General features: G+C 47.0%; 2 protein-coding genes across 14 annotated transcripts in view; one reads left to right on the plus strand and one right to left on the minus strand.

The window, feature by feature from the left end:
• The window catches only part of PRR14L (proline rich 14 like), a 52,787-nt gene extending 28,437 nt beyond the window's left edge, over positions 1 to 24,350 (minus strand). For 2 of the 5 annotated variants that reach the window (XM_044275481.1, XM_044275479.1), the window contains exons 1-6: positions 24,287 to 24,350; positions 20,912 to 21,331; positions 19,896 to 19,980; positions 7,022 to 11,021; positions 6,595 to 6,672; positions 5,999 to 6,509 (exon numbers count right to left, since the gene is read on the minus strand). In XM_044275481.1, coding sequence (XP_044131416.1) covers positions 5,999 to 6,509; positions 6,595 to 6,672; positions 7,022 to 11,021; positions 19,896 to 19,980; positions 20,912 to 21,286 — 5,049 coding nt within the window. In that variant the 5' untranslated portion in view covers positions 21,287 to 21,331; positions 24,287 to 24,350. Of the gene's footprint in view, positions 1 to 5,998; positions 6,510 to 6,594; positions 6,673 to 7,021; positions 11,022 to 19,895; positions 19,981 to 20,911; positions 21,332 to 24,248 lie in introns of all 5 variants that reach the window. The other 3 variants (XM_044275483.1, XM_044275482.1, XM_044275480.1) reach the window with 3 other exon arrangements.
• Positions 24,351 to 24,377: 27 nt separating this feature from the next.
• The window catches only part of DEPDC5 (DEP domain containing 5, GATOR1 subcomplex subunit), a 78,308-nt gene continuing 75,941 nt past the window's right edge, over positions 24,378 to 26,744 (plus strand). For 8 of the 9 annotated variants that reach the window (XM_044275487.1, XM_044275484.1, XM_044275488.1 and 5 more), the window contains exon 1: positions 24,397 to 24,599. In XM_044275487.1, coding sequence (XP_044131422.1) covers positions 24,542 to 24,599 — 58 coding nt within the window. In that variant the 5' untranslated portion in view covers positions 24,397 to 24,541. Of the gene's footprint in view, positions 24,600 to 26,744 lie in introns of all 9 variants that reach the window. The other variant, XM_044275490.1, reaches the window with a different exon arrangement.

The raw sequence follows: 26,744 nt of genomic DNA on the forward strand, positions 1-26,744 counted from the left end.
TAAAATGAAAGACAAACACCACCTTCAGAAGGAAGGAAGAGACGGGATGGAGAACAGCCCTGTCCCGAGGAAAGAGAAGGCTCGGAACAAGAAGGGCCGCCACCCAGGCACCCGCCAGAGACACGACGGCTACGGAAACATAACCGTACAGGACAGAAGGAGTAGAGAGAACTCCTGTAACGGCTCCAAGGGAAAGATTGGAGCGCCAAGAGCCCAGTATGCAATGCCCAGGGCGGTACCCAGGGGCAGTACGAGGGAACCCCAAAGCCGCTCCACGGAAAAGGGCCCTGACAGGCCCAGAGGGCCGGGGAACGCCGAAAGGGGAAGGACAGCGCTGACACTTGACACTTCAAGCAACAGAGTCCCAGTCCCAGATCCAGGTCGGACTGGAGAAAGACAGAACCATGGAGAGAGAAAGGCAGAGTGGGGGAACGCCCAGCTTCCCACAGAACCCCCGGTAAAACCCCTAAGTCCTACAACAGATCCTGGACAAAACACGGCCAGGAGCGAACACTAGCGAGCCCGCTAGAGTCGCCTGGGCAAGCGGGTGAAACCCAATGTGAACAGGCGCAGACCAGTAACACCGGCAGAACGGTCGGCAAAACTGGTCCCGTCGGCCCCCGAGCAACGTAGTCCTGTAACCACCCGGAGTGGGGGAGCAGAAGGACAGACGGAAGGAACCGAAGGGTCCGCCCAGCAACCGCCAGGACAAGACAGGCTAAAGTCCATGCTGATGTAGCCACCACAGGAAGACGTCCTACAGTCCCGGTGTGGGAGATCTAATGACAATCTCGACCGAATGGGGGTCCTCCCAAGTTACAGCCAGAGTGAACAAGGGAGACAGCACGAGGCCAAGAGGAACATCAGAACCATCCACATGAACAACCAAGCTCTCCCCAGAGGGGAGGGCAGCGAAGGAACAGCCACTGAAGCGCGGCCGGGGCAAAAGCCACATCGGAGGGAGCCGAGCCAAACCGAGTGGGAGCCAAGCAGAGCCGGCGAAAAAAGGCAGTCGAGACAGAGGCCGGCATAACACCCTACAACTGAAAGGAGGAGTGGCAACAGGGAAGCCATAGGACAGCTCAAAGGCAGAACCCCGCTCACCGAGACGCCCGGTTCACTGCCACGCAGAAGGCGAGTACCCTGAAGAACCCAAGGTGGAGGTCCTACGGACCTGGGTAAGTGAGCACCCAAGAGCAGCTGGGTGACCATCCCGAGAAAAGCGGCCCGAACCCGGTAGCGGACCAGCCTAAAGCGCAGAGGGGGCGCCAAAAGAAAAAACTCATACTGCACGACACCCGAAGAGGAGGAAAAAACAGTAGCAGGCGAGGGAACAGCAGTCCCGCCAGAGCTAACGCAGAAATCGAGTGGCACTGCAAACGGCACTCTCGACCCAGTGACCACTTGCGCCGGGAAGCGAGTGCACGGGAGAACGAAAGGGTACGTATCAAAGAACCACGAACACTCCCCAGGTGGAAAGGCCAACGGACATGGTGGATGCCGAAACAACGGGACCACAATATACAGGCCAAACCAGAAAAACGAGCACCACCCAGCTCGGCGAAGTAGAGAGCAAGTAGAGCCCATCTACTCATATCTAAAGAATACACCTTTGAATACAGCGGCATACTTGTAATGCTTGTATGACAGCACCCAAGGGTTATACAGGTGGACAGAATGATCTCTTTAGAGAAGAGTGCAAGGCCCGTGACAGCACCACATCCCAAGAGAAAAAAGGGTATGTCGCAGGAGGAAGTGAGGCATACGTACGAACAGCCCCGCAAGCAGTGAGAAGGCCAACCCACCTATGGGAGGAGAAGGCATACATGGCCCAAACAACGGACAGAGCGCACCAGAAAATTCCGCTCACTGCAAAAAAATAGTCACCCAGTGAAGGGGATCAGCCACAGAGCCCAACAGTATCAACGGAAGTGCAAAGTGCAACCTGAAAGGGAGTGATGCACAAGACATCAGTATGGCATGCGATGGGAACGCAGGCAGGCCCCCCAGAAAAGGGGGAAATGCACCTGGCAACACTGCAGCTGGTAAGAATGCAAAGGCCCGTCCCAAAGGGGGGTTGCCCAAGGCCAGTAACAACTTCAGAGAAGTAGAACATACCATAGTTCGCCCAGAAGGTGACTAATCACATGGCCGCACAGTACCCAGCGGGAACGCAGGAGGTCCGCCCAGAGAAAGGGGGACATGCACGGGGTTATCTTACCATAAAGCGAGTGCGCAATAACCCACCTAACACCGAATACTGTGAGAGTGCAACTACTCCACAACGAAGGAGAACAAGCAAGAATCCCGCACAGCATTTCAAGGACAGCCATGGGTCACGTGAGGGTGCAAATTCTTGCCCATGGATGAGGTGGGCCGTGTATGGCCCGCAACATATCCGGCGAAAGAGCAGTATTCCACCCAGAAAGGGGCGGGTAATGCACACGGCCGTCATCGCATCCAGCAAAAATGCAAGCACCCCGCCAAGGATGCGGGACATGCACATGGCCAGCAACGCACTGGCGAGAAAACAACCACAGTCAGTGGCGTTGTGCATATGCCGCCTGAGGAAAGGATACATGCTCATTGCTGGCAGCGATTCCAGTGAGTGCAGCACACCACCCAAGGAAGGTGTCGTGCACATGGCCGGCAGCGAATCCAGTGATAGTGCAGCAAACCACCTATGGAAGGAGTTCATGCACATGGCCGGCAGCAGATCCAGAGAGAGTGCAGCATTCCGCCTATGGACGGAGGTCATGCGTATGGCCGGCAGCGAATCCAGAAAGTGCAGCATTCCGCCTATGGAAGGAGGCAATGCACATGGCCGGCTCATGCATATGGCCGGCAGCGAATCCAGCGAGAGTGCAGCGTTCTGCCCATGGACGGAGGTCATGCATATGGCCGGCAGCGAATCCAGAGAGAGGGAGCGCAGCAGCCCTCCTTTGGACGGAGGTCATGCGTATGACCAGCAGCGAAGCCAGAGAGAGTGCAACATTCCACCTATGGAAGGAGGTCATGCATAAGGCCGTAGCGAACCCAGCGAGAGTACAGCATTCCGCCTATGGAAGGAGGTCATGCATATGGCCGTAGCGAACCCAGCGAGAGTGCAGCGTTCCGCCTATGGAAGGAGGTCATGCATATGGCCGTAGCGAATCCAGCGAGAGTGCAGCGTCCCGTCTATGGAAGGGGGTCACGCATATGGCCGTAGCAAACCCAGCGAGAGTGCAGCGTTCCGCCTATGGAAGGGGGTCGTGCACATGGTCAGCATCGTATGCGGTAAAAGGGCAGTATTCCGCCTACAGAAGGGGGTCATGCACAAGGCCAGCCCGCAGCCAGAGAGAGTGCAGTATGCCGCCTATAATGGGGGGTCATGCACATGGCCAGTACCGTGACTGGAGAAGGCGACTAATTCTGCCTATAGAAAAGGGCGGCCTGCACCTGGCCAGCGCCGTATCCCAGGAGAGGGCAAGGGTCCGCCTAGAAGGGGAACATGTATACCTGGCCAGTGCCACGGAGCGCAACATGCCGCCTATGGAATAGGGGCAGGCATACGGCCAGCGCTCTAAGGTCAGGCTGCAGCATCCTGCGCAGCCAACAAAAAAATACAGATACCTCATATATATATATATATACACACATACTGTCAATTCTTTTTTTTTTTTTTTTTTTTATTTATTTATTATTCTAAAACACAGCCTCTTTGAGGCAGGAAGGGGCCACCATATAAGGGCACAGCCTCTTTGAGAGGCTAGCCATCCTAGGGTCTCCTCCAGATGGGAGCCGTCGGCATCCAAGAGGTTAACAGGGATCCGACCTGAGAGCGGTGCAGCGATGCCCTGGGGGCGGGGGGACCTCCGGCGGGAAGAATTCGCGCCTGGAGAGTGCCCGCCCCCTCCAATCGAGGCCGGAAATTTGCGGCCTACTAGGCCGCGAAGCCGGGGCCTAAATTTTCGCGGCCGCGAAGCCGGGGCCTAAATTTTCGCGGTGCCCGGAGGTACCGGCAAGGACCTGGAGGGAGCGGAGCGGCGCGTGCATAATACCGGCCGCGGGAGCCCACCCCGCGGGCCGGAACAGTCAGGGGGCCCGGGAAGGAGCTAGAAAGAATCTTTCTGCGGCGCCCGGCCGACCGGAAAGACAGCCTCTGAGAGCAGCAGTGGTCGCCAGGGTCTGCTGGGACACCGCACCAGTCATGCCGGCCGCGGGTGCCCACCCCGCGGACCGGAAACAAGGGCCCTACGCTGCAGCCGTCAGGAGAGGGCCTCTGGCCCTGAGCAGCGCACCGGTAAGGCGATAGGGGGGGGGGGGGGGGAACCCTGTGACCGGGTGCCCGTATAGAGGCAGCTCCCTGGGCGGCATGATAGGGACGCCAGCATAACCCCTCAGTGGGCACCTATTGTGGAGGGGAGGAGAGGGAGCTAATAAAACAAGCTAGGATGGGGCCAGCCTAGGACCAGCAGGGACCAATATGGGGGTCAGTCACGCAGGAGACCTGGGTGGGGGGAGGGGGTCGTAGGGCTGGAGAAGCCACTCTCTCACCACAGCCGTCTTCACCCTCGGTCCGTTCCAGCAGGGTCGCCCCTTCAGCTACTGGCACCGTAGTGGCAGGACGCTGGAAGAGGGGCTTGGCGTGCGGGCGACCCTTGCGCTGGCGGGATGCAGGGGAGCTGGGCTGCCCTGGTCCACCTTGCCTTCTGTGGGGGAGGCAGCAGTGCGGATGACCGGCACTGGCGCAGCTCAACCCCGGGAGAAACAGAGAGGTCTAGTGCGACTCTGTTGTCCCGTAATGTCTGGAACAAAAAGAAAAGAAAAAGTAAAAATCAAAATTAAAAACAAGGAGAAAACAGCCCTGCAGTAGCAGGGAGTGTCTTGCCTCCTTGGACACTAAGCAAAAACTGGCAGCCTCTCTCTCCAGGCTGAGGGTATAGCTGTGGAGGAGGGGCTTAACAGTTTTCACTTAGTGTCACGCCTCCTATGGAGATGAGCTATACCCAAGGTCTTCTGTGTCCCCCAAGGAAACTGGGCGAGAAACTTGCTTTTCCATGGACCCCCTGCACTAATCATAACAGTCCTCTCATAAAGATGTTGCATGTTTTGTATTGTTCATTAATATTACTTTCAACTAAATTCTAAAGCCATAAACTTATTTACGTAAGATTCACAAACCACTATGAAGAGTAAAGTCACCCATTTTTAAGGGATCTTTCCATTTAGGATATAGCCTCCTTTGGATTATCCAGTTAAAAGGATATCTGAAAATTGGCATAATTTTTACTGAAATGTACACCAGACCACAGTTGGCATTGGGACACCAAAAGATGTGACAGATATATTACCAAATTAGGTTCATCTTATGCCAACTGAGCTCTTAGTAAGACTGGTGTATGAAGTGTCATACCTTAATAAATATTCCCCAACAAGTCTAACATCCAGAGCTGGAATGAGGGCACTGATCAATCAGATTCAGAGCAGCTCAGCTTCCAAATCCTGTACCCTGAAGGTCCCTTTACACAGGACAATTTAGCCATTGTCAGGAAGGAAGTATTCCTCCCCATCAAGCGCCTGCTTGCCAGTGAAAAAGACCGCTGCAATTACATGCGGTGAATTTCTCCACAGTATGGGGAGGAGCACTGGCTAAGGACAGCGCTCATTCCCATACAGAATCATTGTAGGTAAACAGGTAATCAAGGTGATTAACTGCTGAATGAGCAGGTAAATTGGCAGCACTTTACACCGCCAGACCATCACTAACAAGTATTCCTATGAACTCTTGTTAGCAATTATCTGGGTGATTCTCGGCCTGTGTAAAGGGGCTATGAGAGGGCCGGACACCGGTGTAATTCCAAATGAATATTCATGAGCAGATAAAACACAAAAAACTCAGGACAACTGCAGTGTAAATTATTCACATCCATAGAGCACGATATTCTATATGATTCTACAATGACTGGTGAGAGATTTTGGTTCTTCAAAGCACTGTGGACTTCATTTGAGGGCTTACCTCATTTCCCAGGTCCTCTTTCTGACTTTGTGTGCTGGGAAGGAACATATTCTCTCTCTGCTCAAAAGGACATGCCTGGCCCTTAGGTGGTGACTCAGGGCAAGGAAGATCCACAGCAGCATCTTTCCGAATGTGTCCATCACAATGAGAGTCTAAGCAAACTGTAGGGTTCTGATCTTTCAGTAAAGAGGTGTTTACTACAGCCTTCAAATTATGTTTCAGAGAAGACAAACCAAGTGGACGTTCTAGATTATTTTTGTGCTGAGTAGAGGGATCAAGTGGCAGATTTAAGTTTCTCTTTTTCACACTAGAAAAAATGAAGGAATGCTTAGGGACTTCCTCTTGTCTGAAAGAACAGTTTGACAATTCTACATCATTCTTGTACGGAGAAGAATACCAGAGGGATCTCGGATCATCCTTCTGTTGAGCGGACAAACGAAATGGAAGTCCTAGATATTCTTGAAGACATATGCTCGGTTTCAGATTTAAATTGAAGTTCTGAACAGGTAAACTGCAAAAATAAAATGAACACACAAAATGGTGGTATACTGACTAAATGGTTAATATACATAAAATAAATAGCATATTTTACCTACCTGTATGTATTCAATTGAGAAATAGTGTTCAGGGGCAGCTGAGGAACACAAACCAATGCATTTGGACTTCTACATACACTTTCCAAAAAACAAAAAACAAAAATCAGTAAGGAAAATATGAGGAGATTTTTGTTCATAGACAACCCCACCTAAAATGTAATACATCCATCATGCCAAATATTCTCCTACCACTGAAAGAATTGCAGTAAATGCGATAGTCAATTTTGCCCCAAAAAATCATTATAGAAATATTAACCTTTTGCTTTGACTAAAATAATTTCTTAAATTTGAGCAGGATATGTTAAAATCAACTACATATGAATAGCTAAAAAACAACCTACACATTAACACACATTCTAAGACTATCCCTACTGAGAGGCTGGAAAAACAAAAAAACCTAATGAGTAAAAAAGCAGGAGGTGGTTACCTGATGCTGTTGCTGCTCTGGCTTGGCAGCAATACACTGCAGTTTGGATGTGTGTTGGCACAGTCAGAAGAGTAGGTAGACAAGCCATGTTGACTCCAAGTAGAGAGAACACGACCTAGTGAAAATGCTAATGAGGAAAATTGGTCTTTTGCTCTTAAAAACTGTGGCTGTGATCCCTTAAGTCCATGTGCAAACTGTGTTACAAAAAGTTTTTGGACGGTGGGAATTCGACTTCCCAGATTCCTTCTCCTAGTCCACAACCTGTAACATCCAGGAGATGAAAGTGCAAGTACAGTGTGAAGGCCAAGCATCGAGCATCCAGACTTTCTGAAAGCTTTTCTTGTATGGTTGGACTCTGAACTCGATTCTAAAGACCTAAACTCTGGGTTCCACTGTGTGAGGAGGTGAATATTTTCAGTGTCTGCTGGCACGTGGGACGAAAGGAAAAGGGACAGTGTCCATTCGGAAAGTTCTGATGACTGAGCAGTAGTCCGAGGACTTCTTAAAATAAAGTCTGGGGGGTTGAATTTTAGAAAGTCTGACAAACAGCTAGGATCTACATTTACATGAAAAGAGACAGGGAATGTTAAATTATCACAAGTGTTTAAAGAAAAAGCATCACCTAGACCACTAAAGTAAGCTTTTGGGTAAAGATTCATAGACTGAGAAACAAGGCGGTCTCTACTTGATGTAAGGCACACATTATCTTGCCCAATTTGCCCTGGCTGGAAGTTCATTCTCATACGGACACATGAAAAGACATTCAGCAGTTTTCTTGCCTGAATCTTCACGCCACGAAAAGGAATAACTTTCAAGTTGTTGGAGAAGGTTTCCGCTTTGGATGGAGTAGTCAGTCTATTAGCAATTTTTGATAATTTGGTTAGTAACATCTGATCTTGGTTGGATTTCAGTAAATGTGTAGGCCTTAAAGCACCTCCCTTGGTCGGTTTGGAATAATGAAGCTTAGAAGTCAGATTTAAAGCTACATGTTTTGCTGGAAAGGATCTATAGCCAACATTAATATCATGGGAATTGTGCGTTTTTAAAACTGGGAAACTCTTGCAGGTCTGAGCCTTGATGTCTATCGGTAAGGTTTCTCGGGTGACGAAGCTCTTACATTTTCTGTGTGGCTGCCTCTTCACAGAGATGTTTGTGTCCAAAGAGCTGCGTCTGACGTCATTTGGAGTTTCCTTTCTGTTACAAGCTTGTCTAGGCTGAGAGAGGCAGTGGCTTTCTGACTTCTGAGAAAACTTGTCGACACAGGTCAACGGGCCAGAATTGACAGGTAGAACATCTTTTACATGAAAAATCTTTGGTCTTTTTGCTTCCTGTGATGTAGAACAATTAAGGCTTTGAGGTGCAGGTCTCAAATTATACTGCTTCCAGTTTTCTGCGGTACCTCTCATCTTCACCTGGCAACCCGCAGATTGTCCAGTTCTCTCTCTTAATGACTGGCATTCCATCAATAACTTTTCATGAATTTTAATTTCTGCATTTAACACATTTCTCCGGGACTTGACTCGTGTGGCTTTAGTTTTAATGGAAACAACGGATTTCACCGGAGAGGGCTTTTCCACACGTGTCAAACATTTCTCCACATGCAGCATAAGTGGGCTTCTGTTCTCTCCTAAAACAGCCAGTCGCACACTTTGTGCAGGACCATTTATATCTGCTGCCAAAATCTGTACAGAGTCTGAAGCTTTAAAAGTCTCTTTAAGAGTGGCACCGAGTTCTGCATCTTGTATTAGTGAAAGAGATTTACCTAGACCATCCAGTAACGGCACTGATGGATCAGTAACATGCAGTCGTGAGCTGTCTAACACTTCACTCAGGCTGTTCTTACTCTCATTCAGGGCTACCTTTGAGATCGGTGAAGAAGTGGGTAATGGTAAAGCAGAACAGTCATCAAGGTGCTGATGGGACAAAGACAAGTGATGCGCACACTTTTCTTTTAGGAAGCATACATTTGCACGTCTATTATCACCTAATTGAGGGAATACAGGCATATTATTCGCATCTAAAGCTACAGAAGAGTCACATAAAGCAGCAGAAGTAAAACGACACATGTCTAACTGGTTGATGGTGGGGGGTATACTGGATGCTCTGTTTTCAAACATTTTAATACTATGGCACGTAAATGAATTTAATGAGACATCGCACGTAACTTCTTGTGCCAACAGTGTACCCATTTTGATAAATGCATCTACAACTGGCCCCTCTTTATATTTACCGCTATAAAGGTTCAAACCATCTACTGGGTTCTTGAATGCGTTAAGCATACAGTCGTCTTCCATAGAAACATCAGCTGGTTCTTCCAAGAGGGTGCCTTCTTTAACACTGCCTTTCAATTCATCTGCATCTTTCTTAAATTCTTGGGATTGACATGTTTTGTTGATAACATTTATGGGCTTCCTCAAGGATGACAGTGAATTTATTTCAGACTTTGAGAAAGAATCCCAAATATCTACATAAGGTACAAGAGCATATGATGGCGTTTCGTCAGTACGGTAGCCTACGGTCCGACAAGGTACTGTCAGGTAATTCGAGGTCAAGACTGTGTCTTTCATTTCTACTAGTAAATTTGATTGCATGTGAGGAGGAGTCATAGACTGGTCAGAGTTGGGGATCTTATGAAAAACAGTGTTTGAATCATTTAATTCAAAATGTGATACTTCTGAGTCAACTAAACTGTGAGAATCTTCAGCAATTTTAAGGGATGTGGGTGTGTCATCTACTACCGCTGGTATATTGTCACAAAGCCCCCGTTTCCCAGTGGTGTCTGACAGAGGTAACTGGTCAGTCTGTGCAATGCTGCATTGATTGTCTTCGGTCTTCACGGGCAGAAAATAAGAATTTAAATTGGTCTCTGGGGCTACAGACATAAATTGTTCTTCAGTTTCCCCACCCGGCTCGGTATCCCTGTTATGAGAGTTACAGTCAATGTAAGAGGTTTTAATGCAATCAACTAAAGAGCTTCTTGCAGACCTTGCGTATGAAGGGTCCCTGCATAAGTTTGCCAGTGCATCTGGACACAATGTACTGTGTGAACTTGAATCTGAACCATCTTCCAATTTATTGGCACATGTATATTTTTGACAATCAGGAGTGCCATCACTGAGAGGGGTGTTACAATCACTCATGCTAGAGGAAGAAGAACATTCTTCAGTGTCAAGTGTTTTGGCACTAGTCACATTTTCTAAGCAAGGTGGAAGATGTGATTTGAAAGAGAGATCATCTTCTAAGGTCCCTGGTGATGTACTATCATTTTCAATGACAAATTTATCATATAACTGCAAGCCAACATTTGAGGTGTCAGACTGACTATCTTGGAGTGTTGTGCTTTCAGTCTCTGCAGAAGTGGTTTTGGAAGGATATGCGATTGAGATGTCATTCTGTTTTTCATTGGGTGAGGTGGTCACAGTTTCTTGTTTACCAGACTCAATGCTCATGTCTAAGTCCTTATCCTCTGGCTCATTTTCTTGTGGTCCATTTATATCATCAGCTGAATTTGGTTTCAAAAGGCAAATTGCAGACCTGACTTCATTTATGCAAGAAAATCCCTGCTCTTTGCAAACTGATGCTTTGTGAAAACTTGTAGGGGCTTTTGGAAAATCAACAGGTTGAAAAGTTCTCTGGGCTGATGTACTCTGAAGATGTGGCAAGTGTTCAACCTCAAGGCACTTTACAAAATCTCCTGTGTTATAGGCTGTGCATTTGGGACTTGAGGACATTAATGCAGTACATTCATGGGAAAGCAATCCTCCAGGAGACCCCTCTATTGATGACGTGTGGGTCTCTGTAGCTGCTGTACTGCTCATTTCTGGTAAAACATTGACAGAGTTAGACATCTCCAGGTCTGGGTGCTCATTTCCGTGAGGTTCATTCGCCAGATTACCCACGCTCTCACTCTGCTCTGACTGTAAAACTGCCCCAGTGCCCATGACTTCCATACCTGCAGTTTTAGCATTTATCCTCCTAGGATCACTCGCATTATGACCATCTGCAAGAACAAAAAAATAAAATAAAAATGAAGATAAGAGATCACAACATCTTATTCTATTCTTTCCCAAGGTGACCAACAGAACCCCCCACCATAGTCTTACAACACCTGCTTCTTTGGTGTGTTTGTGACCTGATGTAACATTTGGATACAAGATTGGGCACTCTAGTGACCTATAAGGGGCAACAGATGTTTAAATTCTGGATACTGACCTTGCATATATTACTAAAATATTAGTTTAACTGATTGTAGGTGCTTCTCATTTTACCTAGGGTGGAACTGATGGAACAGACCTGCTTTTACTGGCTCAAGTGCTGAAGCTAAAAGAAAATGCTTCCAGACCCCTGAAATTCTTTGTGCTCCGCCGCAGCTCAGGGAGAAATTCCACTGCACATATGATGTGTAATTATCTACAGAAAAGATCAACCTCCATGTGTGATTCGTATCCTTGCTCCCGATTGCAAATGTAACAATCAGGCTTTTTAAAGAGGAGCCGAAACCCTTACCTGACAGGTCTCTTTAAGTAAGTACTTGCTTTCACCATGTAATAATTCTGGAGCATCTTTTCTTATGACTGATGTGGAATTATATTATTCCTACTAGAAGTTAATTAATAAATTGTCAGCAGTCTGCAATAAAGATATGAGTTTTACTAGTTTAGCAAGTTTTACCCAGCACGGTCCATCCAATCAGTGCCGACTAGGGCTGAAACGATTATTCGAATAACTCGATTAAATCGAGTCAAAAAATTCATCGATGGATGATGATGGAGGAGGAGGAGGAACTGTGGCCACTGCACCACCAATGAATGTGCCGGCCATATCCCACAGGGTCCCCCCCCATCATTGGTGGCAGTGTCAGTTCCGATCGGAGCCCCAGCAGTGTAATGCTGGGGCTCCGATCGGTTACCATGGCAGCCAGGACGCTGCTTAAGTCCTGGCTGCCATGGTATGTTAGTGAGCAGAGAGCAGCGCATTACTCACGTGCGCTGTGGCCGCCGGTCGCTCCTTCTCATAGGTCTGTGCGGCGCATTGCTAATGCATTAGCAATCCGCCGCACAGACAGAAGAAGGAGCGACCGGCGGCCACAGCGCACGTGAGTATAATGCGCTGCTCTCTGCTCACTAACATACCATGGCAGCCAGGGCTTCAGTAGCGTGACTCCTGGCTGCCATGGTAACCGATCGGAGCCCCAGCATTACACTGCTGGGGCTCCGATCGGAACTGACACTGCCACCAATGATGGGGGGGGGGGGGGGTACCCTGTGGCCACTGCCACCAATGATTAATACTGGGGAGGGAGGGAGGGGGGGTTGCGTTACCAGAGGGGGCATATCAGAGGCTGGGGGGAGGGCAGATCAGAGGCTGGGGGGAGGGGGGGAGGAGGCAGATCAGAGGCTGGGGGGGAGGGGGGGAGGAGGCAGATCAGAGGCTGGGGGGGAGGGGGGGGAGGAGGCAGATCAGAGGCTGGGGGGGAGGGGGGGGAGGAGGCAGATCAGAGGCTGGGGGGGAGGGGGGGGAGGCAGATCAGAGGCTGGGGGGGGAGGGGGCAGATCAGAGGCTGGGGGGGGGAGGGGGCAGATCAGAGGCTGGGGGGGGAGGGGGCAGATCAGAGGCTGGGGGGAGGGGGGAGGAGGGGAGGCAGATCAGAGGCTGGGGGGGGGGGGAGCCAGATCAGAGGCTGGGGGGGGGGGGGGGAGCCAGATCAGAGGCTGGGGGGGGGGGGGGGGAGCCAGATCAGAGGCTGGGGGGGGGGGGAGCCAGATCAGAGGCTGGGGGGGGGGGGGAGCCAGATCAGAGGCTGGGGGGGGGGGGGGGGGGGAGCCAGATCAGAGGCTGGGGGGGGGGGGGGGGAGCCAGATCAGAGGCTGGGGGCAAGCAGATCAGAGGCTGGGGGCAAGCAGATCAGAGGCTGGGGGCAAGCAGATCAGAGGCTGGGGGCAAGCAGATCAGAGGCTGGGGGGAGGCAGATGGAGAGAGAGTGGTTAATGGAGGCTGCAAGCACCACCTTGGCATGTATAAAGTTATTGGTTTAGAGAGGGGTTAATGAAGGCACCTCCAAGGTGCTTTCATTAACCTCTTCAGACCAATAACTTTATACATGCCTAATGCCAAGGTGCTTCCATTAACCCCTCCAAACCCAATGGGCATGTATAAAGTTATTGGTTTGGAGGGGTTAATGGAAGCACCTTGGCATTAGGCATGTATAAAGTTATTAACCCCTTCAAACCAATAACTTTATACATACCTAATTACGTACATTATTTTAAGTAGCTTTTTCTTATTAGATTACTCGATGAATCGAGAAATATAATCGATAGAATACTCGATTACAAAAATATTCGTTTACTGCAGCCCTAGTGCCGACAGTGAAAGAATTCGGAGAGACAGACAGACCTTTATTGTAGCCTAGTGGCGATTCATTCATAAACGTAGTAGTTTAGTAGGAGTAACAGGAACGACTGCAGAGTCATAAAAGATGCTCCAGAATTGTTATTACATGGGGAATGGAAGTAGTTACTGAAACATACCCGTCAGGAGAGGTCGCAGTTCCTATTTAAAGTACACTATATACAGTCAGGTCCAGAAATATTGGGACACCCACACAATTGTAACATTTTTGGCTCTATACACCACCACAATGGATTTGAAATGAAACAAGATTTGCTTTAAAAGGGGTTGTCCGGGTTCAGAGCTGAACCCGGACATACCGTTATTTTCACCCCGGCAGCCCTCCTGAGCCTAGCATCGGAGCATCTCATGCTCCGATGCGCTCCAGTGCCCTGCGCTAGATCGCGCAGGGCACAGGCTGTTTTGTTTTTAATAAACACACTGCCGGGCGGTAACTTCCGCCCAGCAGTGTGTTCGGTGACGTCACCGGCTCTGAGGGGCGGGCTTTAGCTCTGCCCTAGCCGTTTTACTGGCTAGGGCAGAGCCAAATCCCGCCCATCAGTGCCGGTGACGTCACCGGGGTTCCTGTCAGCCCCATGGAGAGCCCGGTACGTCACCGGAACTCTGAAAAATGCCTTTGCCCTGCGCGATTTAGCGCAGGGCAAAGGAGAGCATCGGAGCATGAACTGCTCCGATGCTCATGTCAGGGGGGCTGCCTGGGTGAAAATGGAGGGCTGTCCAGGTTCAGCTCTGAACCTGGACAACCCCTTTAAAGGCAGACTGTCAGCTTTAATTTGAGGGTATTTACATCCAAATCAGGTAAATGGTGTAGGAATTACAACAGTTTGCATATGTGCCTCCCACTTGTTAAGGGACCAAAAGTAATGGGACAATTGTCTTCTCAGCTGTTCCATGGCCAGGTGTGTGTTATTCCCTCATTATCCAAATTACAATGAGCAGATAAAAGGTCCAGAGTTCATTCCAAGTGTGATATTTGCATTTGGAATCTGTTGCTGTCAACTCTCAAGATGAGATCCAAAGAGCTGTCACTATCAGTGAAGCAAGCCATCATTAGGCTGAAAAAACAAAAAAACAAAAACAAAACATACCCATCATAGAGATAGCAAAAACATTAGGCGTGGCCAAAACAACCGTTTGGAACATTCTTAAAAAGAAGGAACGCATCGGTGAGCTCGGCAACACCAAAAGACCACTGAAAACAACTGTAGTGGATGACCGAATAATTCTTTCCCTGGTGAAGAAAACACCCTTCACAACAGTTGGCCAGATCAAGAACACTCTCCAGGAGGTAGGTGTATGTGTGTCAAAGTCAACAATTAAGAGAAGACTTTACCAGAGTGAATACAGAGGGTTCACCACAAGATGTAAACCATTGGTGAACCTCAAAAACAGGAAAGTCAGATTAGAGTTTGCCAAACGACATCTAAAAAAGCCTTCACAGTTCTGGAACAACATCCTATGGACAGATGAGACCAAGATCAACTTGTACCAGAGTGATGGGAAGAGAAGAGTATGGAGAAGGAAAGGAACTGTTCATGATCCTAAGCATACCACCTCATCAGTGAAGCATGGTGGTGGTAGTGTCATGGCGTGGGCATGTATGGCTGCCAATGGAACTAGTTCTCTTGCATTTATTGATGATGTGACTGCTGACAAAAGCAGCAGGATGAATTCTAAAGTGTTTCGGGCAATATTATCTGCTCATATTCAGCCAAATGCTTCAGAACTCATTGGACGGCGCTTCACAGTGCAGATGGACAATGACCCAAAGCATACTGCAAAAGCAACCAAGGAGTTTTTTAAGGGAAAGAAGTGGAATGTTATGCAATGGCCAAGTCAATCACCTGACCTGACCTGAATCCGATTGAGCATGCATTTCACTTGCTGAAGACAAAACTGAAGGGAAAATGCCCCAAGAACAAGCAGGAACTGAAGACAGTTGCAGTAGAGGCCTGACAGAGCATCACCAGGGATGAAACCCAGCTTCTGGTGATGTCTATGCGTTCCAGACTTCAGGCTGTAATTGACTGCAAAGGATTTGCAACCAAGTATTAAAAAGTGAAAGTTTGATTTATGATTATTATTCTGCCCCATTACTTTTGGTCCCTTAACAAGTGGGAGGCACATATGCAAACTGTTGTAATTCCTACACCGTTCACCTGATTTGGATGTAAATACCCTCAAATTAAAGCTGACAGTCTGCAGTTAAAGCACATCTTGTTTGTTTCATTTCAAATCCATTGTGGTGGTGTATAGAGCCAAAAATGTTAGACTTGTGTCCGTGTCCCAATATTTATGGACCTGACTGTAAAATAGGAAACAGCCAGAAGGAAGCTTCTACCAGAAGAATTTCTCTTACAGGGAGTAAATATACAGTCTGCTTGGTACTGAAATGGGAATGTACATCTCAGTCTTTTGAGATAAAAATCAGAATAAAGGGAAATCTGATTTCATGGCATAGGTACAGGGTATACACCCGATATTTATTAGTTTTTATAATAAAGCCATAGGGAAAAACCAAAGTACTAATATTAATATAGATTCTGAAGATGGAGTTAAACACAAAACCGTGGAGTGTGAGCTTGTGTCTAAGGCTCAGGCCATCAGGTTTTCGTTACGGTTGTATTTTCTTTTCTTTTTTTAAACACTACAGAGCATTATTCTTGCCATTCTAAATAAAAACGCAATGGACAGGCAAAATCCAGAGTGTACAGTGCCATAGTGATTCGCTTAGGGGTTTTTATTAGGCGTATTTCCAGCGAAAGGGTTATTTGTGCCGCAAAAAAAAAAAAAAAAAAAAAAAAAAAAAAAAAAAGAAAAGAAAAAGGGAGGCATGACATGGGCAGGGAAAGGCCATTCATTTTATACACCTGTTTTAGGCATAGAAAATAGGTCTAAGGCTAGGTCTACACAACGACATTTGTCGCGCGACATTTTGTTGCACCAATATCACGCAACAATTTTTATAATGGCAGTCTATGGTGTCGCACTGCAACATGCGACTGTCGCAGAAAATCCATTCAAGATGGATTTTTCTGCGACTGTCGCGTCGCAGTCGCAATATGTCGCATGTTGCAGTGCGACACCATAGACTGCCATTATAAAAATTGTTGTGCAACAAAATGTCGCGCGACAACTGTTGCGCCCTATTTGTCGGGCGACAAATGTAGTCGTGTAGACCTAGCCTAAATCTACACCAGCAAGGGAGCTGCCGTACATTTATGTAGAGGCGCCGGTCTGTACATAACTTCGGTAGATCCACCACCAGTGCAGGGGCTCATTAAGACCGGCATCTAAAATGTCAGTCCTCAGAAATAACCCCATTAGTCTCTGATTCTAAAGCTTTCCATTAAAGGACTGCTGAATTATTAAAATAAAACAGTAATAAAACTCCCAACATGTCTGTTTCAGTAAACATGTATATTCCTGATAAAAGAAGCAGGAACATTGTTTCTTATGCATCTGCATTGTGCTGCTCCTGTAATTTCTCCTAGAAACAGATGAACTGAGTGCTCCCATTAGCCTTTTCAAATGGATGTGTCACGTTGTGTGGTAGGGATCGACCGATTATCGGATCTACCGATATTATCGGCCGATATTCAGGATTTTGAACGCTATCGGTATTTATTTTGCCGATATTCCGATAGCGTATGGGGAACACAGATCGCGCTGCTGACAGCGCTCTCCGTGTTCCCTCAGCAGCACAGGGGAGAAGGAAGCAGTGTCTCCTCCCCCTGTGCTGCTCCTGCCGCTGCCGCCAATGTAAGTACAGGGGACAGGAGGAGGGGAGGAGCTATGGCCACTGCTCCACCAATGAAGATGAATCTATCATTCATTCATATACAGGAGGCGGGAGCTGCAGAATCACATAGCCGGCTCCCGACCTCTATGTGCTGTAGCTGCGATCTGCGGTAGTTAACCCCTCAGGTGCCGCGGATCGCAGCTAATGCTCAGAGGTCGGGAGCCGGCTATGTGATTCTGCAGCTCCCGCCTCCTGTATATGAATAAATGATAGATTATTCTTCATTGGTGGCGCAGTGCGCCCCCCTCCCCCCAGTATTAGACATTGGTGGCGCAGTGCGCCCCCCCACAGGATCCCCTCTCGCTGCTCCTCCGATCGGAGCCCCAGCAGTGTAATGCTGGGGCTCCAATCGGTTACCATGGCAGCCAGGACGCTATTGAAGCCCTGGCTGCCATGATAAGCTCCATGCTGCTGTGTGCACAAAGCACAGAGCAGCAGGGACAGTGTGAGCTCCTATTCACCCTGATAGCCTGATAGAGCTCTATCAGCGTTAATAGGACAAGGGTTCTAGTCCCTAAGGGGGCTAAAAGTTAGTAAAAAAAAAAAAAAAAAAAAAAAAAAAAACACACCAAAATATTAAGTATAAATGAAAAAGAAAGATTTACAAAAAAAAAAAAAAAAAAATTACACATTAACAATAAACATTAATTTTCAGCAGATTTGTGGAAATTTTTATTTTTTTTCAAAAATGAAAATTCCCAGAATATCGGTATAAATTATCGGCTATCGGCCTGAAAGTTCACAAATTATCGATATCGGCCCTAAAAAAAAAAAATCTGTATCGGTCGATCCCTATTGTGTGGGGACACACCCAAGTCCCAGCTGCCAATTTATTGATACATTTCTAGGAGGAATAACAGCAGAACAACACGATGCACAGTTCTATGAAAAGAATATTGCCATTTCATGGGAAAAACAAGTATTAACTAAAAATAGGTCTATAAAAGGTTAATCACCATGGGCATACACAGCATGTTACTGTTGTGCAATCCTTTTGATAAGGCTACTTTCAAACTAGCGTTTTCGTTTTCAGGTATTGAGATCCATCATAGGGGCTCAATACCGGGAAAAAAAAAAAAAAAAAAAAAATGATAATATCAGTTTTGTCCCATTGATTGTCAATAGGATCAAAACTGAACTGAACAGAACGGAATGCTCCAAACGGCATTCCGTGCCATTTAGTTGCATTCACATACCGGAGAGCAAACCGCAACATGCTGTAGTTTTCTCTCTGTCCTGGGATGCGGAGCAAGACGGATCCGGCATTACCCCCAATGCAAGTCAATGGGGACGGATCTGTTTTCCACACAATAGTAAATGGATCCGTCCCCCATTGACTTTCAATGGAGTTCATGATGGATCCGTCTTGGCAATGTTAAAGATAATACAACTGGATCCGTTAATAACAGATGCAGATGGTTGTATTATCAGTAACGGAAACGTTTTTGGTGAACCCTGCTGAATCCAGCAAAAAATATATATTATTTATATTTTTTTTCCCAATCACCATAATTTTTTTTTTTTGTTATATCTACTGAGCTGTGTGGGGGCTCATTTTTTTGCGGGCGATCTGTAGTTTTTATTGATGTCACTTTGGAGTTTGTGTGACTCGTGGGAAAACAGCCTTAGCTAGGACTAGAAGGGTGCTGCCGACAAACAGGCCTTTCTTCCTGATGCCTCTTCCAAAATATAACTACCCAGGAATCCAGGTCTGAGCACTCCTTTAAACCTGTTAGACTCCTTCAGATGCCCAGATTTTAAGTGTCACATTAACATTACAGTGGTGCCTCAACTCCTTAAGGATAGGTTCCATTTTTGTTTTTCTGTAGCCATATGAGGCTTTATTGTTTGCGGAAAAACCTGTATTTTTTTTAATGGCACCATTTAATTTACCATGTCTTGTATTGGAAAATAAAAAATCTTTGTGGGGTAAAAAATGATAAAACCCACAATTCTGACAATAGTTTTGATATTATGACGTTCACTGTGTGCTAAAAATGACATGGCATCCTTATTCTGCGCAATACGAATGCGGAGATATCAAATTTGTATATTTTTGGGGGGACAAAAAAATAAATAAATAAAAAATTTAATTTTCTTTGCCTCTGCATTTTCAGGCAGCCATAACTTTTTATATTTCTGTATGAGGGCTTGTTTTTTGCGGTCATGATAACCGATCAGAGTTCAACGATTTCACTGCAGATGCTCCAACTGGAAGACAGAGTGACCCCTCTCTGCACAACTCCACAGAGGCCTCGATTGTTAATGAACACGGCATCTGAGGGGTTAAATGACCAGGTTCAGAGTCATTGCCGATCCAAGTCACTGTGGCCGGCTGTATTACACAGCCGACACCAGCCATGTATAGAGCGGGATCAGAGCAGCAGCCCGCTCCACACATTCCCTCAGCCACAATGATGTAGAGCAGGCATGCTCAACCTGCGGCCCTCCAGCTGTTGCAAAACTACAACTCCCAGCATGCCCGAACAGCCTACAGCTATCAGCCTTTAGCAGGGCATTGTGGGAGTTGTAGTTTTACAACAGCTGGAGGGCCGCATGTTGAGCATGCCTGACGTAGAGGTATGTCATTGTGGCTGAAGGGGTTAAGATCTGCATACTATAACTAATCTATTTGGGTAAAACACAAAAAAAACCTTATACCTCTCATATTGAGCTGATTGGTATGGTCATGTGCGATGCTGATCTCAAGGAAGTCTTCTCTGATCTGCAAGTTTGAAGATTCACCCTAAAGCAAGGAAATGACAACCAACATTCAAGCAATCAGTTTAGAAAGCTAAAAACATCAGAAAGTACTGAGCTCTGCTACCTCCCTCAGTCCCACAGAACTGCAGTACGCACGTGTGACCATCGCCCCATTGAAATGAGGGACGTGGGACACTTGTTATCGTGATCAAGTTGTTGCCCCATTACAACAACACAGGCTCAGTTTCCCATGAATGGCGGGGGCCTCAGCGGTCAGACCCCCACCGATCACACATATATCCCACCCTGTGGACAGGGGATAAGCTGTTGTGATGGGAAAGCCTGTTTAAGTCAGTAGAACATATAAAGTAAGAAGGAATTCACACACAGCATATTTGATGCAGACATTTCTGTGGCTATCTCATTCATAAAGGCTCATAGAAAGCCATGCGCCCAATTCTTAATTTATGGAACAGATTTGCAGTCACAGAAATTTCTGCATCAAATCTGCCGAGTATTAACTCACCCTAAAAATATAAAAAAAAACTGCGCACAATGGAATACAGTCCGGTTTTCAGCTGCACGTGTGCGCACATGCATCTACAAAAGACATCCTTTAAAGGGGCATTCCATATAGTGGATAACTATTAGATCGATGTGGGTACTACAGCTGTGATGCACACGATCATGAGAACGGGGCCCCCATACCCTTAAGAGCACCATGAAATGAATGGAGTAGATGGATGGGCATGTGCACTGCAGCTCCATTTGTTTTGATGAGAAAATAGAAATGAATCGAAAGCCACTCCGTTCATTTCAAGGTGCTCCACGGGGTATGGGCCCCTGTTTTCATGATTGGTGAGGGTCCAAGCAGTAGGACCCCCACCGATCTAATATTTATTCACTATTCTGTGGATAGGGGTAAACGTTATATAACCGGAATAGCCCTTATTTAAAGAGAAGTTACTGCTTACTGATTCTTGGTTCATCATGCTTGGAGCAGAATCACAGATCTCCATTGGGCTCACTTTCTCCACAGTGTCCAACATTACAGCAGAGTTCACAGTAAACTGCTCTCTGGTGTCCTTTTTTCTAGCACAAAAGAGAAGCTCTGGAATAATCTTGGTGTCCTCGCTGATTTCTGTTAGTGAGCAGTGTGCCTCTTGCACATTAACATGCAGAGCTATCTGATCCAGGTTACCCGGGTCTGATGTAGGATCAGGACCAATCTGGAGCTCATGGATGAAGGGAACATGTAGTCCAGACCACCTGTGAGGGACAGTCCTGCTCAGAGACGATTCAAGAGGGTTCAGATGTCTCTGCTCCAGAACATCTAGTTCCAACATCATGATATGTGAGGTTGAAGGGCAGTCTGCCAAGCTGCCTGCAGGTGCCTGGAGTAGAAAGGGAAATAAATGAAGGATCAGACTTAGCGCTGTTTCACAGGAGCGAGTCCACTGCGGGAATCACGTCCCGTTGTGTATGCGAGTGTGATCCTCCGTCTGGACTTGCAGGAGCGCACGGCATTATTATGATTTATAATGCTGTGTGCCTCTGCTTGACCTTACTGCTACAGGATCATACTGACAGCTTTATGTCTGTATGATCCTGTAGAAGGAAGGTCATGCAGAGGCACATAGCATCATAAATCAGTATAATGCTGTGCGCTCCTGCAAGTCCGGAACAGGGAATCACGCTTACACACGGAGGGCGATTTCCAGACTGCACACGTTCGTGTGAAACAACTCTAAGGCAACTATCATTTTCATTTAGTTTGCATTTAAAAAAAAAAAAAAAATTATATATATATATATATATATATATATATATATATATATATATATATATATATATTTATTATTATTATTAATAATAATAATAATACATAAAAATACTAACAATAAAACTAAGAAAATTCTAAGAAAATAAAAACAAAGCAGGGCAGCATCTGAAAAATGTAATTCTTTGTGGTTTCCCAAGACCCTGCTAAAACATTCACACCATGGTCAGTGAAAACCCGGCCTTGTTGGCAGCTATGACGCCGTGCGCTTTGTGCCGCCGCTGTACAGTAATACACTTGTATGATCTGTGTCAGGGTCAATTGAAACTAATTTATTAGCCGCAGCGCCTGTCCAAAAGAAAAGGCAATAGAAGCCAAGAGTTTGATAACCTTTTACAATACACGCTGCGCAGTAGACAACCCCAGAGAACGGTGAGGATTCTTTGGCTACGACTATCCAGTCTGGGGAACCTCTTTAGTGAAAATAGCTAACGCTGTAGAGCTACCTGCGGTGAATGCAGGAACCAAGGGTATGGAGCCCATGCTCTGGGGATTGCTAGGTTCTCCTGGTGCTGCTGGACGTGACCTGCACCTACAATCCTGTGACTAAATATTGTCTACAATATTATTAGGACGAGTAGGCGCACTCTCACGGTACACAACGATATCTGTGTGAACGGCTTTATATTATTTTTACCAAAAGGATCACATGTATGGAAAACGCATGAAGCAGCGCTCCAGAAGGAATAGTCATTTTATGCCATACAAAGTCATGGATTCTTAAATCCAAATCGCAACGCAGATGCATCAGACCAGTGATTACCCTTTTTCAGGTGTGCACTCCTGTGTTAAATGGGACTCTGTCATCCAGATTTTGGATCATTATCTACAGTGATACATGCGCAGTACTGTAGATATGGAGTTCAGATCACTATTTTTTTATTTCCCTACTGCCCTGTTCTGACACTGAGCGTTCAGAGCTGCGCTGAAAAACATTGTCAGGACTGCTGCGCATGCGCTCATGAGTCCTCCCATTATGTTAGCACAGCATTCTGTGCATCTCAGTGCTGCTTTGAGGGCTGACAGTGGGGGAACTGGGGGCAGTAGGAAAATAAAAACTAGTGGTCTGCACTCCAAATCTGCAGTACTACACGTGTATTATAGATATTAGTCCAAGACTGGGGCGACAGATTCCACCATGTGCTTCATAGTGGTGAGAGAGGGTCCATACCAGTCTGTACACGACTCCTCACCTACTCGAATGTGTATATATGAATCCATGAGTTACTAGGCAGCCATAGCAGTAGATGGACCCATACTGTACCTCCATATAGTACAGATTCATACCTAGTTTACTGCAGCACACTACACATTAGAGGTAAGTGCTGCCTTCACCTACTTCATGGCCACCTACAGCAGAGAGCACTGCCACTAAAAAGAATGAGGACTCCATGGACTGACAAGTGTGAGGAGCCTAGCACATTATTGTGAACCCCCTGGCATGTGCCCACTATACCTGAAACTATACAGTCAGTACACATGAACCCCCTGGAGTTGCCCACTATACACTCAGTATATGGGAACCCCCTGGCATTGCTCACTATACACTCAGTACACGTGAACCCCCTGGCATGTGTTCACTATACGTGGGAGTATACACGTGCACCTCCTGGCATTGGCACTATACACATGGACCCCCTGGTGTGTGCTCACTATACACTCAGTACACGTTAACCCTCTGGCTTTGCCCATTTACCTGACACTATACACGTTAACCCTCTGGCTTTGCCCACTTACCTGACACTATACACTCAGTACATGTGAGCCCCCTGGTGTGTGCGCCCACTATACCTGGCACTACACACTCAGTACACGTGAACCCCCTGGCTTTGTGCACTACACCTGACGCTATACACTCAGTACACGTGAACTCCCTGGCTTTGCCCACTTACCTGACACTATACACTCAGTACACGTGAACCCCCTGGCATTGCCCACTTACCTGACACTATACACTCAGTACACGTGAACCCCCTGGCTTTGTGCACTATACACTCAGTACACGTGAACCCCCTAGCATTGCCCACTTACCTGACACTATACACTCAGTACACGTGAACCCCCTGGCATTGCCCACTTACCTGACACTATACACTCAGTACACGTGAACCCCCTGGCTTTGTGCACTATACACTCAGTACACGTGAACCCCCTAGCATTGCCCACTTACCTGACACTATACACTCAGTACATGTAAACCCCCTGGCATTGCCCACTACACACTGAGTACACGTGAACCCCCTGGCATGTGCCCACTCTGCCTGGCACGGATGGGGGTAGTTGTTCCCACATTCACTAGATGTGAGCTGGCTCTGTAACTTCTCAGGTTTATGTGTCATTTCTACACAGTACAGTCCACTCAGTCCCAGGCGCCGAAACTTCAGCCGTGACAGCCGCAACCTCCTCCCAGACGTCTGGCTACGTCTCCGGCTGTAAACAAACCCTCCCCCCGGTATGTGAGCACTCCATACCCGGCTCTCACTCCTCCCATCCTGCCTCTCGCTCTCACTTTCTCAGCCGCTCCATGGCTCGGTCAGAATCTCCTCCCGAACAACCAATTACCTCACTTCCCGTCAGCGTCCGCGACGTCACTTCCGGCAGAACGTCACGTGCGAGCTTTAAAGCGCTCCCCGGGGCTTCCGCCCATGTAGCCCTCTGTCCACCTCGGCAGGTGACATGTTTAGTACATTGGCTTCAGTACCGGCCCTCCGTCCTGAGTGACAGCTGCAGGTCACCTGTGCCCAGGATCAGGGTGCTGGCCAGCATGAGAACCAACAGAGTGTACAAGCTGGTTATCCACAAGAAGGGCTTTGGGAGCAGCGGTGAGAGCACAGTGTCACTTACTGGGGACTTGTCACATGTTACCCTGACCTCAGTCCTAGCCCCCCATATTGTAAGGTACAGGCAGGGTCATTACAAGTGGGAGCTGGCTGATTTCTAAGTGTTATTTGTGGGTCCGATCCTTTAGGCTAGGGCTATGCGATGACATGTGTCGCGCGACACATAGGGCACAACTACACTGTGACATTGATGTCACACGACAATTTTCATAATAATAGTCTATGCGACATCTTGGATGGATTTTTTTTCTGACTGTCGAGTCGCAGCATGTCGCCTTAGACCAGCATTATAAAAATTGTGTGACTTTCGTGACGACAAGAAGTCGCCGTGTAGCCCTAGCCACAACCGTATGTTCTTCTGTGAATGACGCATGAACTCAGCATAAGGTCTCACTGAAAAAAAAGTGCTTGTGATCAGTTAAAGGGGTTTATATTGATGACCTATCCTCAGGCGGCAGTCTGAATCCCAGCATCCCTGATGATCAGCTGTTTGAAGAGCAGGCGGGGGCCGTGCAAGCGCTGATTCCCCTTCAAGACTACCTGTGTGTTGTCTCAGCCGTGCAGTGTAATTACAAGTTCTCACCCCTTTCCAGAGAATGGCACAAGCACTTGTAATGACACTGCGCTGCCATGCAAGCAAGACGACGGGCAGTGTAATCTTGAAGAGGAAGCAACGCTTCCACGAGCGCCACCTCCTCCTCTTCAAATAGCTAATAAGCAAGGGTGCCTGGAGTTGGACTGCCACCGATATGATATTGATGACCTATCCTCGGGATAGATAATCAGTATAATCCCCGTGCACAACCCCTTCAACTGTGCATAGAATTGTCCATGTACTTGGCTGTGTTCACATTCTCATCGTAGAATATTGAACCCACAGACGGTGTACCCATAGCTGCGTACCAAACGCCAATTTCTGAATTGTGATGTGGTTGTAGCTCATGTGAATTGTCTATGTACCAGTGCCAATTGTTCTGTGAAGGAACACACCTGGGTAGATGGAACCACACTTCATTGGGCATAAGACCCAACTGTTCTACAATTGTAGCCAGTTAGAGTAGGCACACTTCTGTCTAACCCCCTCTTTTAGCCCTTGCACAACTGACACTCTCAATGGCTTCAGGCTCGGTGATTTCAGTATACGGACATGGATCTTGCGTTATGCCACTTCCGCACCAAGCCACGTTTACTGCTTTTTCCTGGAGCGAGAAGGTCCAGAAATTGACCAGTAAAACTGTCCTGTGTTTCTCTGAATGAGCCTGTCAGTACATCGGCCTCCACTATGAATCATATACAGCATGTTGGACACACACACAACACTACTGCCATCCGCACAGAGCACCCCTCCACCTGCAGGAAGGATATGAGGGGCCTCCTTCAGGTCTTAAACTGATGTGGTAGAATGAAAGCTGAGCTCTGATTGGTTGCTATGGGTGGTAAAGACATTTTAAAGACTGTATGTAAAACGGTGGCACAACTGACCCAAAGGCAATGGTAGGTGCTCTGGTCGATATGACACCTCCAATCACGTGAAAAAATATAGTAGAAAAGTCGATCGGCTGAATGCATTTTAATAGCAGATAAAACAATGGAAATACAATTCAATACATAAATTTACGCTAAAAACACATAATATTAAAATCCCTGATTCAGATAAAATGCATAATAATACACTTGTACGCATAGGTTGACCTAATATAATTTGTCCCACATACATAACTACTCCCATAACTACTCCCTACTCCTAGTCCCACGTATTGGGCTGTTTAAAATGTTCGTCCGATTAATGGTAATGCGTTTTTTTTTTTGTTCATGCGATTTTTCGTAAATTATCCCAATATATTAGTTTTTAGATAATTCGATTCCGTTATTTTAAACCTTCACAAATTTATGCGGTACTCACTGGTAGTCAGGTTTCTCTGGGTATTAGTCCATGCTGTGTGGCGTCCCACGTGTAAAACAGCTGGTGTGCGCTTACCTCCGAGATCCCGTTGATGTCTCGTGAGGTTACCTCTGATGTGCAGCTTGAATGAATTAGGTCAACCTATGCGTACAAGTGTATTATTATGCATTTTATCTGGATCCCGGATTTTAATATTACGTGTTTTTAGCGTGAATTTATGTATT

This window comes from Bufo gargarizans, chromosome 1, assembly GCF_014858855.1.
Source record: "Bufo gargarizans isolate SCDJY-AF-19 chromosome 1, ASM1485885v1, whole genome shotgun sequence".
Classification (NCBI taxonomy): Eukaryota; Metazoa; Chordata; class Amphibia; order Anura; family Bufonidae; genus Bufo; species Bufo gargarizans.